This window comes from Carassius gibelio, chromosome A15, assembly GCF_023724105.1.
Source record: "Carassius gibelio isolate Cgi1373 ecotype wild population from Czech Republic chromosome A15, carGib1.2-hapl.c, whole genome shotgun sequence".
Classification (NCBI taxonomy): domain Eukaryota; kingdom Metazoa; phylum Chordata; class Actinopteri; order Cypriniformes; family Cyprinidae; genus Carassius; species Carassius gibelio.
Genome location: NC_068385.1, coordinates 5,454,612 through 5,467,435, shown reverse-complemented (window position 1 = coordinate 5,467,435; position 12,824 = coordinate 5,454,612). Strand labels below are relative to the sequence as shown.

At 39.8% G+C, this 12,824-nt stretch overlaps 1 protein-coding gene across 5 annotated transcripts in view; it reads right to left on the bottom strand.

Moving 5' to 3' along the window:
• The window catches only part of LOC128029011 (roundabout homolog 2), a 349,624-nt gene that overhangs the window by 157,442 nt on the left and 179,358 nt on the right, over nt 1-12,824 (bottom strand). For 2 of the 5 annotated variants that reach the window (XM_052616450.1, XM_052616452.1), the window contains exon 1: nt 7,757-8,534. The exons of the other annotated variants lie outside the window; for them this stretch is intronic. In XM_052616450.1, coding sequence (XP_052472410.1) covers nt 7,757-7,814 — 58 coding nt within the window. In that variant the 5' untranslated portion in view covers nt 7,815-8,534. Of the gene's footprint in view, nt 1-7,756; nt 8,535-12,824 lie in introns of those variants that run through there. 5 annotated transcript variants of the gene reach the window in all.

The following is a 12,824-nucleotide window of genomic DNA, read 5'->3' as shown; positions in this document are numbered from 1 at the left end:
CACACAGAGGTCTGGATGCACAATAACTTTGGCCGGTAAGTCTTGAAAATTGCTCTCAGATGAAACTACATAACGTATACAGTATACAAACACACCCTGGTAAACCGTGTAGTGTCTGACCGGTCTCCAAATGCACAGACACACACGTGGAAAGCAAACACGAGAGAGCCTGATAATCCAGGAAGCCTATATTCCTCTTCAAAAAAAGGAATGTTTCCAGATATTGCCTGTCTATGTATCTCGCTCTCTTTTACACACACTCTTCCCCTGCAGTGAGTTATTGACTTTGTATCAGTGTACGCTTCCCGAGTCCGCTCCTGCGGTGAGATAAAAATAGACACAACTGGAGGAATGAGAATTTAATAATCAAAGATAATGGCTTTGTACATATTTATACTCCGGCGGCTTCTACTTCCTGTCAAGTTGTCTTCTTCATTCTCAAATCTTCCTCTACACCTCTATGTTCTCCTCACAGGATACAAGTTCTCTTTCTCTCCATCTCTGTCTGCCACTTTCTATCAGCAGTCTTCCCTCTATTGCTCTCTTCCTTCGGGAAATGACCTGTCAGGGCCTTGAGAGAAAAAAAGGGAAGGGGTGGAAGACAGAATTCCACGTTCAGCAACCCTCATCAACACGTTCATCAATGCCTTAAACCCCTCCTTTTCATCCTTTCACGCCCTCCTTTCTTCTGCTTTCACATCAACTTACATCAATTCACATTTCTCTCAGGCTAATGAATGGATGAAAGGATCTAAGGTCTTGCTCATGGAGGGCTGGATATGATGTTCTTTGGGACGTTAGATAAACAGTTCAGTAACATATACACATATATACAATATATGCAACATGTAAGTCAATAGTACACCTTTTCTTAATAAATCACACAATTTGAGCTATCACACTTTGAAATGGGCTCCTGCAGGTGTAAGTTTGTTTGACTTTGTGGAAATATTGTGGTGCCGGGTCTTTTATAACATCATGTGTGTGCTAACATACAAGAAATGTAGGGTTTTGTGTGTGTACATATGCACCCACACCCTAATCAACGCGTACACACACACACACAGGTGTTCTGCGGCATACTTCACTCATTCTTTGTGTCCTGGTGACGGCTGATCTTTGAAAGGCTCTGAACAGCAGCTTCAGCTTTGTGGAGTGACATAAAAAGCAGTATAATTGTCATTCAGTAATGTCTTTACCTTCCTACAGTACCTCACAGTTCATGGTCCAAAGTCAACAGCACAGAAAATAAATAAACCCCTATATGCTTTTGAAGAGCATGAAAGAACAAACTCCTTTAGGTGGCCACATTAGTCACTAGAGCTGAGAGAAGGCAGTATTATTGTGGAAGATGTGGGCGGCCGCTGCTAAACACATGGGCATGTCACTGAATTCACTGGTCCTAGCTGAATTAAGGTATAGACTGTAAACAGTGAAAGATACAGTGTGCCTGGAATGGAAGTTAATGAAAAGCTTGGGATCTGGGATCAGTCCAAGTCTCTCTTAGTAAGCCAAAGCAGGGTCCGGGGAGATTTCATAAAAGGCTTAAACTGAACATATCTGCAGAGGTTAAAGAGAATAGCTTTTAAGTTTAAATCAGTTACATGTCTGTATGGGTTTGCTCTACATGATAAGAACTTTATATGTATGGTAAAGGCAAGAACCTTGAGACTGAAAACAAGAAGTATGCAATAAAATATGGCATATATGTTCCAAAAATGCACAAAGCTAATGTTTTAAAAGCCAATTATAGGAAGTATTGCATCTACAGCAAGTATTTTATATATGGATGTACTCGGAGTACTCATTTTCCATGTAGATTCAGCTGATGACTGAATGTGTTGTCAGCCAGGTTGGATTCATGATGGATATGCTGCCTTATCAAGTTCATCTCAGCTATGTATATGAAAGGTCACCAACAGACTCAGGTAACCAACAAAAATCATGCCTGAATCTCACGTGGACTTTGCCCAGGAAACCAAACACGAATTTCAAGAGTTGTTTGCTGACAGAAAACATATTTATGCAGCTGTGCTGAAGGGTCATTGATATCATTCCCAGTGAAACCTCTCCACAAATAACACTGCAACGATTAATATCCAATAATAATACTCTATAAGATTAAATCTTGAATCTTGTATCTATCTGATTATATACCTCAAGTTACTGAACTGAAACTGACATTTAAAAACAATACAGAATCGAAGCCCAATTTCACTGACAATTATGACCTAGAATGTAAATGCTAAATTTGTTATAAAATCCAGTCAAACCCATTTCGAACTCTCAGTAAGTCTCAACTTTCAATTGGGAATCTAAATCTGACTGAATTTAAACTAACAAAAAACAGTAAATCTACTAGTGTACTAAATCTACAATCCCGATTCTAAAATGACTGGAATGGCAATTACATTAAACACAAATTTTGAACAACACAGAATTAAAACTCAATTTCATGGAATGCTAATCCAAAATTCTGAATCAAAACCCAAATATATCCAGTCAAACCAGTTCCTAAACCTCAGTAAGTCTCAGCTTTATAAAAAACGCTGAATTGAAATATACAATCCTAATTCTAAACCTATAATTCAGACTGTGAAGTGGACTTAACTTCACAAGTGTTGTACAACAACCCTAAAGGTCAACTTTCTTTTTCCAATCCTTGCTCAAACTTCCTAGTTCAGCAAAGTTATAAAATCTCCCCCACACACCAGGCGGTCTGAAGCGCAGTGATGCATGAGAGTGAAGGTGGCAGCGTAGAAGATTTTATACACTGCCCTGCACTGCTCTTCTGTGCATTACTGCCCTGACGCACATGACGGATGCGCTTTAGAGTGCTGGGCAGTCTCGGTCTTCAGTTGCTCCACTGCGGCTGAGCCTCATCCATTTTCATGACCGGCAGAGCTGCTTTTAATCTCACGGTTGTCTCCGTCGTGTCTCATACGTATCAGGCACAGTGTGGAGCGAGTCCCGGGCCAATGGGAAAAATGCAGCTCTGGGATTTGATTATTCTGTAAAAAGAGTGTTAGCTGAATTTCATTTCAATTCTTTATCTAGGCTTTACCACTCTCTGTGTGTGCGTTCCTCTTATCTGTTTGTGTTATGTTGTGTTGAGTCATTCAGCCTTGACACAGACCCTTTCTTATCTAAGAGCTGCCGAAAGACAACTAAACGAGGGCAAGGTGAAGCCAACCGATGAAAGAGCAAATGACACTTTCTCAAACATGACTTTGTGGACTGAAGAAGTCAGTGGATTGTACAAACTGTGTCCGGTCGAGTCTGTTGACTGTCAAAGAGAGAAAGATATAGTGGCTCTATCCACTTTCTAGAAAATAATCCATATGCATTTTGCAACTCAAGAGTTCAAGTGTTATCAGTGAGTCAATAAAAGTTTACAATGTACGTAAATGATCTTGTCAGCAAGTCCGGCTTCTTGACATGAAACACAGCCACAGGAAAAAATTAATAAAAATATAAAATTTCTGTGCACTGTCCCTGGCTATAAAGGTTACGAACTGGAACAACCTTATCAAATAAGACCCATGATCAAACACCTGACAGCAAAAGGAGGAGCAACTGTAAATTCTTCAACCGTTTCATTAGAACCACATCTAAATGGCGAGCTTAACCAAACCTAAGGGTTTAACCAAACCTAAAAGACAAAATTAGGCCACATCAAGTCATTTTCCAATCCCCCAAACAAATGGAACTTCTAACTAAAGAACATGGTCCTCACTTTGAGTTTGACACCACTGCATCCTCTTTCCAGAAAATGTCATAGGCATGCTTGACTGAGAGCGAGCCAAGCAGATGAAAACACTTTGGTCTCCTCCCTCCGAAGCTCTTTTCTAACAATAATGTACATAATCTCCTCACTTTGTGTTGAGTGAAATTGCTAAAATACAGCTACTGCACTGCGTCCCATTCTTGATTCAGCAGCCGCTTTCAAACGTCATTCATCCAATCTTGCATTTACAGCCATTGGTGGTGTGAATCAACAAAATTACTGTCAGCAAAAACTGTGAACGAGAGAAACACGTCTTGTTCTTTTTCCATTGCATTTCCTGATACTGAGTTTGGCTTGACGTAACATTTGTTGCTTTCAAAGGAAGTATATATCAATTATAAGACTGACTTGGCTGACTCTCAGAGGAGGGAGAGGCAGGTTTAGAGTGTTTAAGTGATACTCTAAGTATAGCAGCAGTGGTGTAATACTATCCAGCCTCCCATGCTGAGATACTCAATGCGCTTACTGCCTGAAACTACAACAATGTCAACAAAGTGCCCACACGTTGACCCCTGACTTTAACCCTCATTATAGACTCCCTACAGCCTGTACTCTCTCTTTGCTCGCCCATCATCTTCCATCTCGCTCCAGCTATCTGTCGCATTCTTTCTTCAAGAGCCCATCCTTGTTTTAATCTGAGCGCTAAACTGAGAAAGAGTCACACATCCTCACATACACGAACACTCACTGACTCCAGTGTGGCTGCTTTGTGGTTTTGAGCCGCGTACGCATCATTACCGCAGGCCTCTCTTCGAAAATGAGGCACAATTAAGACAGCGATGCATCACAGCCAAGCCAACTTGTGCAGAACAATTCCATTTAAACCCAGCTTTTATGACGTCTCATTCACAAAGACCCCAGATCAGACCCACCTCGCAACTGCAAGTTTAATTAAAGATCACATTGAATTATGTTAAGCCTGTTCATGTAATTGGTACTATCAAACACTACGAATTTAAGAAAACAGAAACTTGCAAATTACTTTTTCTAAGACAGCAATGAATTTAAAAGGAGATTTCTAGCTACGCAGATATTAGCATTGCTCCATAACAAAAGACACATGCAATCTTACATGCACCTCAAGCGAACTTTCAGGTCAGATCTCAATAATGTCAGAAACTGTAATAAATCAGTAAATTCTTTTGAGTCCAAACTATATAATTTAAGGTAAATTTCATAAGAAGTTTTAGGAGAATCAAGCTCATCTCTGAAGTTTCTCCTAAAATTCTTTAGGAGAAGCACCTGAAATAAACTTGATACTTCAATAAAGTACAAGAGAGCAATCAAATCAACCTCTGAGCAATCAAAGGTTCCTCTGGTGTTCATGAAAACCACACTGACACTTTCTTGCAAATTTATTACCTACAGTTATACGTTTCTCCTTGCCTCTTTCAGTCACGACTTGCCGACACACATACACTCTAGTCCGGGGTTTAATTTCTCCTGACGGTGCAAAAGCTTCAGCATGCAGACAGATACAACGTGGTCATCAGAGTGGATCCACGAGGGATAGCTGGCAGGCAGGTGCACGTCTACTCATCTCCACCAGGGGAGCTTGGGAGTGGGGCATCGTCTTGTTCTCTGCTCTTGGTTATCAACACACTACTTAAAGCAGCAAACTTAACCAAGGAAACAGACCCTGGATAATAGCAGAAAAATGGGACGTGGGAACATGGGGACAAGAGCATTGAACCAACAACTTCAAGGACAACATACTGCAGCCAAGAGAAAGCATTTCTGCTATACTGTATCTAATAAAATCGACTAGGTTTTTACACCTTATGAAGAAACAAGTAAAAGAGTACACTCTAAGACTCTAAATATGGCCCCGGTCTCTTCATCAATGTAAGTCTATGCAATTTTTCTCCCATTTTAGATTTTCCCAGGTAAAAACTGTCGAATTGGACTAGCCGAATCACTAAGGATCTCCAAAACTAAAATAACTTCTTAATTTTATAGACTAAATTTGTCAAATCAACATCAAAACAAGAAGATCCGCAGGTTTGAGGAACTCTGAGCCCCAAAAACTCATTCTCACCCAAGTCTCTATTCGTCCCCCTCCCTCCCCGAACAGCATTAATCACCCCATCCCTGAACAGAACCAAATGACTACGGTCATTCAAGCCCAGGACAGCTTTGTTAAAACAGCCTTTTCTCAATGCATCTCCACAGCCTTTTTTGTCTGCTTGAAGAGGGCTGTTCCTCCTCCCACCAGAGCTGTATTACCACTCACAGACTAGACGGATTGGGAGAGAGGAGGGTTACGGGGCAAACGGTTCGCTGGGCTGATTCATGGGCTCTTCTAGAAAGACCTACACCCCTCTTTTCCTCCAAAAACTCAGTGCCATGCCTTCAAACGGCACCTAGCAACCAGCAGCCGGGGTGCAACAGAAATGGGGAAGGACAGTCAGTTTCTAAACTGAATTGGGCTAGACTAGCAGCCTCCATGGTAGATACAAGGACAAAAACAGGAGACAAACAGCAAGACAAGTGCCGAAGCTGGAAGGACAACGGCAGAAGCTGTAGCCTGACTCAGCCCCTCATTAGTCACTGTAACATCTACCGGCCTCGTTCTCCTTAAAGAGCTCAAACAAAAACCCTAGCAAACAGGGCTTTCGGACAAAGACGCTCTTGAAACAGCTAATATAATGTGTATGTGACTGCCTCAAAGACAAATATAAACTGTTCACCTCATAAAAAAATTAACAGGCAAATACACAACTCATGCCAACTTCTAGTCTGCCTTATCTAAACACAGCGTACATTACAATTAAGTATAATATTATTCTCTTAAGATACAGATTTAACGGTTGGAAACACCGATCTGCCTAAATCATGTCATTTGTTTCACAACATTAACAATATCTTCATTAGTGATTAATTAAAAAGCTAACAAGTGCTCACTGTCCATTACTGATCTAATTGCATTCCATGATTATATATCAGCGACTACCAAACAGAGAGAAGTGACTGGCTTCCAAGCTCCTTTACGGTCTGGAGGTTTACAACAGAACGGAGCATTTTATGCATCTTAGGGAAGAGAAAAGACAAGAACAGATGTGGGGGCTGGGGGGGGGGTGCATGTTTCAAGTATTACATATTAAAAACTCTGCGAGTTTTACTGGAATAATAATCCTTATGCAATATTTTAAAAAGCAGGGCGGGCTAAGCAAGATTTAATTGAGGGTTTAATGAACCCAAACACAGACATATCAGAAGATGCAACAAGAAGATGATATCCATCCTGAAAGCTCTCCAGAATATACAGTGCAGACTAGTCTAGTGTCACTGATTCAGTTAACTGTTTAATACTCTTGGACTGATGAAACATCTCATTCTGGATCAAATTTGTATATCCATTTCTTTGCGAAAACTAAATGCGAAAACCAACCCTGTTTTTCTCATTTGGGGTCCATATGTGCAATCTTTGCGCCACGCCTTGCGCATCCACTGGTGCTTTTCACAGCAGGTGTCTCACCCCACATTCTGAGACTCCCAGACTGTGGCACCTGCTGTGGAAAACACTAGTTAACCACACTGCTTCAACACTGGAGTTAGAAACATGAACTACAACAAAAGTTTAACACATTTTATGACAAATAATACCAACCAAGCATTTTCCTCTTCCAAGTACAAATAATTATCCATAAGCACATATGCATTAACATTCAGACAATAACTAAAATTACTTTGCCAAGCGATCACAAAAAAATAAATAAATAAATAAAACCTGCAATCCTACTGTATAATTAAAAAATTATACCGTGTAAAATCAATTGCCGTATCCACAAAACAAAATAGATGAATATAATATTAATAATGAATGAAAGCTCCTTAAGGGAGTATATAAAGTTAAATTATGCATTTGGCAGGATAATACATGAACCGCTCAAAAAGATCTCAAAAAACTCAAAATCTCTTCTCCGAAGCTAAACTTTCTATTAGAATGGAGCATAAAAAGTAACTCACCATCTACTTGGTTAAAGTATACTAATCCACAGAGTAAAAGATGTGTTAGAGGACTCATTCTGTCATAGTCCACATCCACTCCACACCACAGTTCTCAAACACTGGACGAGTTTCTCCTCTTTCAGTAGTTGGAGTCTGCAGGAACTCTCAACAGCCGCTCAGATCCAGCTGAAATGTCAGCTGAGTATACGCTGGGTTCATGGTGTCTTTCTGGATGAGGAATGAGATCCACGCGCACCAGTGAGGATTGAATTAGTGTCTGTCAGCCCGTGGGTTACACCATGCCTTATACCAGCTTTTGATTTCCGTCCTAACGGGACTACAACACAGCAGAAGCGAATCAGAAACAGCAGCGAACACGCGTAAAGACAGACGCAGATCTGTCCAAACGCGCGTGGAAATGTTGCGCGCTGCGGATCTTTCAAGAGCTTCGGAAGAACCTTACAGATCGCTTCAACGATCCTCTCCGGTGTTCAAAGTGTAAATATGTTTTCCCGTTTCATTACACTCTTAAGTGCGCGTTCAGAAAGAAGCTCCAAAGTTCCGTGGCGCGTCGTTAAATCCAGCGTAAGTCGGTCGGGTGGCGCTGGCCCTGTGCGATCGCTCTCTGAGAGTCTACACCAGAGTGACTGTGATCAGTCTTGGATTGGGCGAGAGCTCGGCGGCGCTCCTACAGCTCCATAACTGACACCCCTGTGCGCACAGCTCCCGGGCCGAGCCAAGACTGACGCTCGCGCTAGAGGAAGAAACAGCGAGGGGGAGGAGAGCGGGAGGAGGATGCTGTGGGCAGAGGTGGCTGAGGAGCGCTCAAAGCTTCTCTCCGATCTTGGCTCACAGCTTTTCATGGTGCTATCCACAAAGTTGACCCAAAGCGCCACACGAACGGCACCGCAATAAAAGAAAGGAGAGTAGGACCACCAATATTATGTAATCATTTCACAACATATAGAACAAAGTCCAATTAAACAAATATATTTTATATTATTATTCATATTCACGCTTTTTATTTTACATTGTTCCTTATTTAAATGACCGCTAAATCTGGTATACATAAATTATATAACGCACTTTAAATTATAACGTTAATTATATTTACACTTATGTTTCTTTTACAATTTTAATTTAAACTGTTATACAAATATATATAAAATATTGATTTTTACAAGATACATAAATAATTCAGTATAATAAAATATTAATATAATGTTAAAAATATTGAGTTAGAATTTAACTGTATACTTTCAGATAGATAGATAGATAGATAGATAGATAGATAGATAGATAGTAGAGTACAGTAAATGCAGTATTATCTTCTAGTCTCAGGTCTAAAGCTAATTGGTTTCATTAAGATTTGATGGGCTGTCCTGCATTAGGTGGATAATACCGACGAGGTCAAACACACAAATCTCATTTCCTGAGAGGGAATCAACTTACACACTGACGTTACATGTAATTTTGATGGGCAGCAACATGTATCGTATATTATATATAAAAAAAAATGCGTTGTTATCCCCCCATAAGCTTCCCGTGATGTTAAATATTCTCTTCTTCGTCAGGCAGGGTGAATAAATGCTGTGAAATGTGCCGCAGCTCAACCGCACGGGCTTGTGTCCGCATCTCCGTCCGAGCCTGGACGCACTGGATGCCGCCTGGCTGCTTCAATCTAACTGCTCTGTGTGGACGAGTCTGTAGCGCCCCTTAATGGTTACAGTAAAACACAAGACCGCGTCGAACAAAGACCTCTGAGCTTTCATAGTTCCAGATATAATACACCAGAGAAATGTAAGGAGTAATTGTCCAAGAATGAACCCTGTACATATATATATATATATATATATATATTATAACAAGCAGAACAAAAGAAAAGACGAAGGTTGAATATTTTTCAATTTACCTATACAATATCCTCACTACATTCATATTTCTAATCATTTGAGAACCATTCACACTTATGAAAATGTACTCTGATATTTACAGTTACTGTTAGTAAAACCATACTAAATTTAAAGGCAATGCTAATTACCACCAGGGTGCTTAGAAAATATCATTATTTTGTGGAATAATAAAAAAAAAAAAAAATTTGCATTCACAAGAAATAAAAATCAAAAAAATTAAGTTTAGTTCATTGAATTTAATTTCACAGATTAGAGAAATGTACACTGAACATTTTTATTATTTATTATTATTGTTTTATTATTCTTTTTATTATTTTTTTTAACTGCCAATGTGCACATTATCTCCGATTTATTCTAGCTCTTAAAAAGTGTGTCATTTAATTGAATTCAAGCATATCTGGAATAAAAGACACTTTGAATTCGGCTTGAAACCTTGAATCAATAGCAGTCAAACCTGCGGCACTGGGGCAGATAAAAGCAGACTTGTAAAATCATCAAACAAGGCCCGACTCCTCAGAAGAGCGGTTGTTGGACTTGTGCAGGCAACACAGCGGCCGGATTCCCCGTGTGAGCGGGATGCTGGAATCCCCCATTTTCAAAATGATTTTTGACATCAAAGCAAAATAAAAGCCCTTCTGTGGAAATCATTCCAAAACAGACAGTTAAAAACAAATATCTGTTCGTTTCTCATCCCCATCTTTCAACTGCTCTGGCTCACACTCCAAACTACTGCTGCATTTCATACACACACACACTTTTGCAGTGTCATCTAGGCTCTCATTGCAGGGCTCTCAGTAGGTACATAATGATAGCTTTGACTCACAGAAGCACTTTCCACCTCTTCTGTTTGTTTTTGAGGAAACATGTTGGAGCTTGCAAGGTTTTTGATGCTGTAACATTTAGTTTGCGGTGAGTGCTGTCAACAAGCCCGATCCAGCGATCTTCTTGATAGTTTTATCCATGTGTGTGAGCCGCAAGATGAATGTGAATTCATTATTCCTTTGTTGGCCCAACCACTAGCAAAGCAGGTAGCTGCTTCAGCATGGCCCTCTGATATGAGCTCACATTTCAATTGTATGAATGTACAGGGAATGAAAAGGCACAAAGTTAAACATTTGGACACCTTGTTAGATGATAATACTTCTTTCGAAGACTTCTATTTGAAAAAACAGCAACCAATAACAATAGAAAAAATAAACATATACATACATATGTGTAGTAAATCCATCAAAATGTATAGGGCCAAGTGACGTCATATTAAAAATGCTCCTCTACACATACATAAACAATGCATGTCTCTGCTTTACAGCTAGATTAAAGAACTCAATTTCTCCCTCTGAGTCTCACTCTTGTTATATATCTTCATTCTAAATCTCTCCACTGTATCCCTGTATCCGAAGGGTAGCCCTGTCCCTGTAGGGTGCTAAATATTGGCTGAAAGTGGATTTATATTAATGAAAAAGAAGAGCTGTTTACCCAAGCCTGAGAGACACTTCAGAATCAGATGGTGGAGTTGGGGTGACCAAATGAAAGTGTACAAGGGGAAGAACCATATCATGTATTATATGTATATACATCACCTCTTCAACGTACACCAGTAAGTAACATTTAAGATATATATATATGAATATGCTTCATAGCGACATATTATTGTCACTAATAAACTTACATTTAATCTAAAACCACAAAAAATGCACTGTATCCTAAATTCTGCACAATTCTGCAACTTTTCTGCCACAATTATTGAAGGAAGTGTGCCATAAAATGGTGAAATTTCATGTGAACTTATTCATGACTTTGTGTTTATATGGTTGAAAGCATTCACATTAATTCCTACTGTTGCAGAGCCAATCAAACCAAAGAGGCATAAAACAAAAATGAAACGTTTTATGCATTCGCATTACAACAAATGTTGAAAATGCAAATTACCTCAACAAAGGCTTTCAAAAGAGCTTAAAAGAAGTAAAACTACAGCACGCTGTCAATCACGAGAAATAACCCGAGATTAGCATTCATACGGTTGAGTAAAATCTTTGCAATTACAAGGGCACACTTTTCATCCGAGCTCAGCTGAAGGCAAACACACTCACGCACGTCCCACATCAAACCATCCCTCCTTTCTTCTCGCCGTGCACCCTTCTCTCCATCATCTCCCGCACCACAATGGCCACCAGTGCTCTGCCACATGCTCCAGACCTTCGTTTGTTTCCAGCTAAACCAATCAAGCACCTATCGCTGTCAACTCATTTGGCCAATTACGGCTGTGTAATCCGATCAACCCGAATCATCTATCAGGACCCTCCGTGTGGACCATCTGGTGAGAGAACCCAAAGGAAGCTGAGGTACTGTGCACCACAGATCATTCCGTTCCTGATGGACTTTACTTTAGCTTTTGTTTTCTGACATTGACATGCAGAGACATGGGAGATGATGAATTTATGATGCCGATATTTCTTGTGAAAAAAAAAAGAAAAAAAAAGAAAGAAAAAAGACAATGTTTGTTTTTAAAAATACCAAATGTCTATTATAAAACAGATACTTTGTTTCTTATAGACTGGATAAAATACACAAAATGCATGGTTTGCACTTGAATTTGCTTAATAAATCAACATTTTTAAATTTAGCATTCTGTAGGAAAGGCCATCCTACAGTATATATTTCAAATATAATAATGAATGAATTTAATGTTGTATCTAACCGTGCCCTTCAGCCAGTACTACAGCATGCCCTCTCAAACTTATTGCTTAAATTACTCAGTCCTCAGAATGTAAACGTAGTTTCTGGTGGACAACACTGGTCTGGCCATAAGACCAGTGATTATATAAGGTTTAAATGAATTTCAGGACCTTCCGGTCTCATCATTTATCTTGATAAAGGATCAGATGGAAAAATGACTGGCTACCTCAGTCTGCTCTACTCTCTCTCTCTCTACTCTCTCTCTAATCTCACTTTGATTTCCTCTAGAGCAGCTCAGAAGGTGTGTCTGGGATTTCCTCACAATCTGACCCCTATTTGAACTTCCCTTTGGTAGTCAGAGAAAGCCAAAAACAATCTCCAAGACTCATGTGATGTTTAAAAAGCGGACTTCTGGTAATTGATATGAGGTGATGTTTTGATCATGTTTTTTACACACCTTAGATGACAATCTTCCTCGGGTAGGTTCCACTGGCAGC